This window comes from Calidris pugnax, unplaced genomic scaffold (assembly GCF_001431845.1).
Source record: "Calidris pugnax isolate Ruff unplaced genomic scaffold, ASM143184v1 scaffold113, whole genome shotgun sequence".
NCBI lineage: Eukaryota > Metazoa > Chordata > Aves > Charadriiformes > Scolopacidae > Calidris > Calidris pugnax.
In genome coordinates this window covers 1,727,591-1,734,802 of record NW_015090879.1, presented here as the reverse complement: position 1 = coordinate 1,734,802, position 7,212 = coordinate 1,727,591, and the positions used below count along the sequence as shown (strand labels likewise).

Below are 7,212 nucleotides of genomic sequence, written 5' to 3'. Positions count from 1 at the left end.
ACCAGGAGGGGGGAGGGCGGGTGGGCAGATGCTCGTGTTTTATGCACAGGGTGAATTCCGGGTGACTTCGGGGTGCAAAACTCTTGTGCGTGGCCCCCCCTCGCTGTCCCGCAGCGGCCGCAAAGGGCTGGCAGGGCTGGCAGGGGCTGTGTGGGGCCACCCGAGGGCTGTGGGCTTGGATTTGGGCTCTCCAAACCAGGAACGAGACCAGTCTACACCCACAACTGGGAGCTGCCGCCTCTCCCGCACCGAGACGTGGCATTTCCTCCTCACAGACAGCTCTGGGGCTGAGGGGAGGGCAGAGCCGGAACAACATCGTTAGATTTAATATAAAATAATTGCCGTGCTTCAGATAACGCCCATGTGCCGCTCCGTGCCATGGCACCAGGTGCTGTGGAGCCCAGTGGGCATCTCCCAGCTGATCCACCGTGAATGTTGCTTCCCCTTCCCTCCCACCACCCCCGGGTTGTGGTTGCCCAAGTGGCATGGTCCCCTCTTGGTGCCTGTCCCCAGCGATGCTCTGTGCCCCCCCAGCCCTCAATGGGTGGAAACAATCCCCTCTGAGAACCTGCTCCAACACCATAAAGGGCACAAAGATGCCCTCACCCATGGATGTCCTGGCTCCCACGTTGCTTTACCCTCCAGGAGGACCATGCCCAGCATGGGCTTCAGCCACACCAGCCACAGGTCCGTGGTGAGCCGTGCAGGAGTCCCAAAGCAGACCCTCACTGGTGCCCAAGCCACCTCCCAGTGGGACACCCTGTGCTGTTAAACCTCCTGGAGCATCTTTCCTGGGGCACAGGTTGCCCCATGCCCAGGGCTGGCACCACAGGTGACACGGTGCTGGGGTGCCCATGGGAGCAGCCCGTGCTGGAAGCTCTTTCTCCATGCCCTGGCACCAAGACACATCACCCTCCGGGCAGCGTGGGCACCACTGTCACTGCCTCTCGCAGTGGCACGAGCCCTGGCTGTGTCAGTGCCCACCGTGCCACGCTCGTGGCTGTGGGGGAGTGTGGGTGGGCACAGCAGAGCTGGAACCACGGCTGGTCAGAGCGCCAGCAGCCCCTCGGCATGGCGCTGCTTAAGGAGAGATTAAATGGAAATCATTTCTATTTATTGTAATATTTATCAAGGTTTAGTAAATAATTGATGCTGATCCCTCCTTGATTTCCTTGGGGGCCAGTGTGCGGTTCTGCTGAATTAAAGTTTAACGCCGCGTGACGAGCCGGGAGGTGGCAGAGCGGGCAGGCGCTGGGCACGCCGGCCCCGGGGCTCGACCCGAGCTGCCCTGGCTGGGTGAGGAGTGAGGAGTGAGGAGCACCCGGTGGCAGAGCGGGCAGGCGCTGGGCACGCCGGCCCCGGGGCTCGACCCGAGCTGCCCTGGCTGGGTGAGGAGTGAGGAGTGAGGAGTGAGGAGCACCCAGCCCTGGGCTCCCGGGGAACCTCTGCAAATCCATTTCTTCTGGTCTCACCAGTTCCCCTCGATTTACGGTGCGCAGAGCAGGTCCCAGCGCCCACAACCAGCTCAGTGTGTTCATTGGTGCTTTGGATCCGCAGCTGATGTTGTGTCTGACGTGTCCGTCTGGGGTGAGGGGACACACAAAGGCACCGAAGGGAAGCACCAGAGCCATTTGGGCAGGACATCAGCGCGGTGTTTGCATGAGCAAAGGGGGAAAAAGCTGCTCCTACTGCTCCCCAGTTGGCAAACTGGGGACTGTCACCATGCTGGGGGACACCAGCCTTCCCCAGGCACCGAGAGATGGATTCGTACTGGGAGCAGCAGAGCTGGAGGACCCACAAGAAGCTGTTGGACCAGGAGGGTGCCCATTCTCCCTCCTGCCAGCCCCAGTCCCGTGTGTCCTCCAAGCTCAACAGCTCCATCCCTGCAGCTTTTGGCTGGGCTGGTTGCCAGGCCGGACAGTGGTGGTTGCCACGGTGGGGTTGGCCTCTCAGGAGGGTTGTGCACGTTGTCTGTGTGTCGGTGTGATGTCCAAGCCCCTTGGCACCACTGTGACAGAGCTCCAGGGCTGCCCTTGCCTTACCTGCGTCTGCTCAGGCACCCAGGGGCCTCTCTCGGGGGATTTTGTTGGCTTTAGTGATTTTTCACATGGGTTGACTCTCGAGGGTTCAGGGGCTTGGCAGGCTTGGAAAGCTGCTGGGCCAAGGGGAAGGCAAACCAGCTGGGACGGGCGAGCTCACAGCTCCTCTCCTCTGTGGAAAGAAGAGAAAACCTCAGGTGTGCCCATGGGCAGCCAGCACCCACCTGCCACCAGCGTGTCCGTGCTGCTGGGACACCCAGGGACATGCCCTCAAACAGGAGAGTTCCCATGGATGTGTCCCCTTCCCCTTTAGAGCCATCAAGGTTCTGGCTGAAGAGTCTGGTGGTGGCATCCCCAGTGGCCACCTCTGGGGCCAACCATCCCTGGACACATCTCCCTCCCCCTCCCCCTCCCAGCACCCCATCAGAGAGCAGTCAGGTTGGGAGCAGAGGCTCACAGGGCTGCCACACACCTAGTCTGGGACTTGTTGTCCTTCTCCTCTGTCTTGAGGTGGCACCGGCAGGTGGAGGCCTTGCTGTAGCTGACGGAGCGCTTGGTGGACTTCTTCCACTTCTGCGCACGCCGCACAACCCGCTTGAAGATGAGGTAGAAGATCTCACAGACGGTGAGGACGATGCAGATGGAGGAGGCTCCAACCATGAAATAGGTGAAGACTCTCTTCTCGGTTGGCCGAGCGATGTAGCAGTCTACTGTGTTGGGGCAGGGCTCCACTTGGGTGCATTTGACCAGCCGTGGCAAGTCAAAGCTGTCCCACATCTTGTGGAGGAGATAGAGGAATAGGATCTCTATGATAAGTTTGAAGAAGAGGCTGAGCAGGTAGGTCCACCACAGCCCACCATGCTTCTTGCCTGTGTTGCTGTAGAGCTTGGGGCAATTCTCCCCGTTCTTCTCCCGGTTCTTCTTCTCCCGGTCCTCCCGGTAGGCCACGTGCATGATGACCAGGAGGGAAGGGCAAGTGACAAAGATGAGCTGCAGGGCCCAGAGGCGGATGTGGGAGATGGGGAAGAAATGGTCATAGCAGACGTTGGTGCAGCCCGGCTGCCGCGTGTTGCAGTCAAAGTCCTTCTGCTCGTCTCCCCACACGCGCTCGGCCGCCACCACGTAGACCAGCACGCGGAAGACGAAGACCACGGAGAGCCAGATGCGGCCGAAGGCCGTGGAGTACTTGTTGACCCCACTGAGCAGGGCCTGCAGCGTTTTCCAATCCATGGTGGCCGGCGGACGCCGGAGTCACCCGACCTGGAGAAACAGCAGCAAAAGCGGTGGGTGAAGAACGGTGGGAGGTTGCAACGGGGCAGCTCATCTCTCGCTGCACTTAATCTCATGGAGTTGCCAGAATCTCTCCCTCACCACATTACACTCATTTGGGGTGGGGGGGACCATCCCGCTCGTGGACAGTAAAGCCCAGCCCCGCGCTTTCCCGGTGACAGTCAGAGGTGACTCAGCCTCTCTCCACTTCCTTCTGACGGAGGCTTTGCCGAAGGGGATGAGACACCGGCCAAGTCCCCGGCCTGACCGTGCTTGTCGGTGTAAATTGGCAGCACAATCCCCCGGCGAGGGCCAGGATCAACAAGGGGAGGCCGTGCGGGGGGGGGGCAATGGGCTTCTCAGCAAAGGAAAGGCTTGTGGGGACACCAGCCCCACGAGCTGGCAGGTCCCTTGGGATGAGGGCAGGAGGGGACCCCCACAGCACATTTCCATCCACGACCCTGTCTTCCTTCTGGGCATGTGCTGATGCCCACCAGGATGGACCCCCAGTGCCTTGCCCCCCCTTTCTGCCAGCCAGGGGTAGGGTCACTGGTTGCTTCATGTGCTCCTGATGCGTCAGAGCTGCAGGGGGAAGGATGGGGGGCGGTGGGAGCCCCACATGTACGGTGGGACCCCATGGGAAAGCACCTGGGCAGGGGGAGGGCTGAGCTGGCTCCCTGTGGGTGCAGTCCCAGCCCAGCAGAGCTCCTGGTCTGTGGCCCCCAGGTCCTCCTTCCTCCCCAGGGTTTCATGCGGCTCAGCCACTCTCCCCTGCACGCCCTCCACCAGCGTCTTTTGGGGATGGATGGGGATCTTTGCCATTAGGGAGATTCCAGGGGATCTCAGGCTTGGTCCCAGCCTTCCTTGAGCCTGGGTTTGGTGGGTAAAATGGGCTAAACCAACCACCACGCTTTCCTAGTGCTGAGAGCCAAAGGGGAAGCGGTGGCTGCAGAGCAGCGATGCCGGGACACGCCAGGGACGGGTTTTCTCTCTCACAGGTGACACCCGGGACAGCCCAAGCACGGGCGAGAGCGGGGCTGCTGAAAGTGAGAGTCCGTGCGTGTCACCAGCATGTCGTCCTGCCTGGCACCCTGCTCCCACCCCGCTCCAACCCCGCTCCCACCCCACTCCCACCCTGCTCCCGGCAGCCCCGAGGCCCCGTGCCGGCCAAACCGGCTCCACGGCTCAGCCCGGGGCTGCCCTGGCGAGAGGAGGACGTGGTTCCGAGCCCCATCCGGAGCTTTACTTGGATTTCCAAACCCCGGGTGATTTTCACCCAGAGGTGAGTCGGCAGCTGTTGGTGTCTCCCACGGGTCCGTCCCGCACCGTTGGCTTTTAAGGAGCTGCTCTGGGTAACGCACACCCTCTGATGGGAGCGTGGGGGGGGTGAAGACCAGAGAGAAGCACCCCAGGATCCCAGAGGAAGCTGAGCCCTCGAAGAACCGAGCAAACGGGCTGCTCCAATTTCATTTTGTTTGACCCCCAAATGCCAATTCCTTCACCCCCAGCTCCTCAGGTCAATCTGTGCCACTCAGTCGCCCTCCCACTGCCCGGTGCCCACCCGGTGCCCCCAACACGTACCTGGAAGAGGCTCAGGCTCCTTCCCCGCTCACCGGGGGCTGCGGGGTGGGAAGTGCCCAGTGCAGGGCATGGCCAGGAGCACGATGGCACACGGGCGATCACGGTCCCCTCGTCCAGGGAGGGCTGTGGGGCGCAGCGAGGTGTCCTGGGGCTGCAGGGAAGGAACAGAGCCTGGAGAGCTGCCCGGAGCCCGTCCCTGGCCGGGGCCACCCCTCAGTGAGCCCCAAACCTGCCACCCTGCTCCCACACTGCTGGACCGGGACGCACCGAGAAGAGTGGCCAAAGCCAAGAGGGGCCACGCTGGGGTCCTGTGCCAGTGTGTGCCGAGTGCCAGCGCCTCTGCCCAGCCCTGCACACCCCTACTCACCACCTCATCCGAAACCGGGAGATCCTCCTCCTCCCCAGCAAACCCGCCGCAGTGTGCCGGGGTGGGGAGGAACCCCAGCGCTCCCGCCCAGCCCTTTCCCCTCCTCAGCCAAAAGCTGGTGCCCGTGGTGGAGCCCATAGCCCCTGCGTGCCCCTAGGGCCAGTGCCCCCTCCCCAGCCTGCCAATTCGCCCATGTCCCCATCTTCCAGGTCCCCATGGTTGATGCCACCCAGTGCCCACTTGCCCGGCACCCACCTGCCTGGCTCAGCCCAGTGGCCATGGACCCACGGCGGGGTGGGAAGGGGAGGTGGGCTCTGTGCTGAGCTCTGTGCCAGGGTGTGGGGTGAGGTGCCGTGGGGGCCCCGCGGCCCGGCCGGTGCTGGCTGGCAACCAGGCAGAGCAGGGACAACGCTCCCGGAGTGCTCGGCTCTGCCTGCAGCACCAGTTTGCCTGCCGCGAAGCCCAGCAACCCTCACCAGCCCCCAGCGTGCCAGCCCGCTGTGTCACCACCAGGTCCTGCCCCGCGTGGGTGCAGGACCCACGCCTGGAAAAGCACACAGCTCCTGCCTGGGGTGCAAACCCAGCAGAGTCGGGCTGTGCACCTTCTCCTTGGGGGGCTCAGCCTTTTTGGGTCACCAGGAAGGGTGGTGGGATGGAGGAGTGGGGTCTGGGGTGGCCATTTCTGCTCCTCAGGGTGCCACCCTGTGCCATCCCCCTGCATCGCCCCCCGGGTGTGCAGCCCCATGGGCCAGAGATGCTGGCGCTGCCCCTGGGGTCCCCACCTTCTGCCACCTAACACAGCTGCACCCCATTAGCACCGCAGGGTCTGTCCTCCCCACCACCTGCAGGTCTCCAACAGCCCTGAGAGCACCCCCTGTCCCTGCCCCCCTGTCCTGGAGGTACCTGCCCAGCTGGAGAAGGGACACAGGGAGGTGGCAGGATCCAGGCACCTTTCGGAAGCTCCTCGTCAGCCCTGCCGGGTGCCCGGGCTTTGTGTGCGCAGCACTGAGTGAGAGCGGGGAGGGGACGGGTAGTTTGTTCTGTTCCCAGTAACTGGGTGAGTCTGGCAAACAGCTCCCGTGGAGGTTCTTGTCTGCTCACATGCACACACACGCTCGGGTTGAACAATCCAGGCGAGTCAAATCCTGCAGCGAGATCCACGGGGCCGGATTCCTCCACGAGCAACACCAGCAGCTCCTGCCCCGAGACGCTCCGTCCCCCGCAGGGGTGGCTCCGGGCACTGCAGACCCCGGGCGAGACCAGGGTGGTTGGACACCAGCATTGGACTCACACCATCCCCCCAGCTGCCCGTCAGCCCGCAACCATTGCTAAGAATCACCAATTACGCAATTGCAACCCGCTTTTTAATGATTTTGCCTTAGTAATAGTTTTGCAACAGCTCATCGGTATCTCCAACCTGCAGCCACCGCCGGGGCGTCCCAGGTGGGACCTTGCCCAAAGAGTGGCACAGACCAAGCACGGCAGCAGGGACCCCTGCAGCAGGGACCCTGCCCCACCAGCTGCCTCCAGTCCTGTCCTCATGGAACCCGGGATGTAGCCCTAAGGGGACCATCCCTATCCCCAGAGCAGCGGTGGCTCCCGGGTTCCTGGCTCAGCCTCTCCCCATTTTGTGCCTCTGCAGACGTGGCCCGGCCAGGAATGTGTTTCCGCTCGCCCGTGGCTGCCCTGAGGCTTTTCTGGCATCACTCTGGCACCCCCAGGGCCGAGCACTCCAGGGCATTTTCCCGGGGCACCTGGCCAGGGCCACGCCTCCCATGGGGACACGTTTGAGGAGCCCCACCGGGTGCTTAATGCTGTGGGAGGTTTGCTCCCTGCACTTGTGGCCAACAAGGAGCCACTCACCCAGCAGCTTTTTGGCTCCAGGAGGTGAAATAAAGTGTAGGGGGGGGGGCGTTTCACCGAGGGGGGGACATGGCAGGGGGGGGCCACGGGGGG

The 7,212-nt window shown here is 63.0% G+C and overlaps 1 protein-coding gene across 3 annotated transcripts; it reads right to left on the bottom strand.

The window, feature by feature from the left end:
* Nucleotides 1-1,408: 1,408 nt before the first annotated feature.
* On the bottom strand, nt 1,409-7,055 carry GJB3 (gap junction protein beta 3). Of its 3 annotated transcripts, XM_014946428.1 has the most exons (4): nt 6,160-7,055; nt 4,890-5,040; nt 2,512-3,299; nt 1,409-2,211 (listed from the first exon to the last, which is right to left on the bottom strand). In XM_014946428.1, the coding sequence occupies exons 3-4, from the start codon at nt 3,267-3,269 to the stop codon at nt 2,196-2,198; spliced, it is 774 nt and encodes a 257-aa protein (XP_014801914.1). In that variant the 5' UTR covers nt 3,270-3,299; nt 4,890-5,040; nt 6,160-7,055; the 3' UTR covers nt 1,409-2,195. The 3 variants fall into 3 exon arrangements, with proteins under 3 accessions (XP_014801914.1, XP_014801912.1, XP_014801913.1); XM_014946426.1 differs by having other exon boundaries at nt 1,409-3,299; XM_014946427.1 differs by lacking the exon at nt 6,160-7,055 and having other exon boundaries at nt 1,409-3,299; nt 4,890-5,562.
* Between the last annotated feature and the right edge of the window lie 157 nt (nt 7,056-7,212).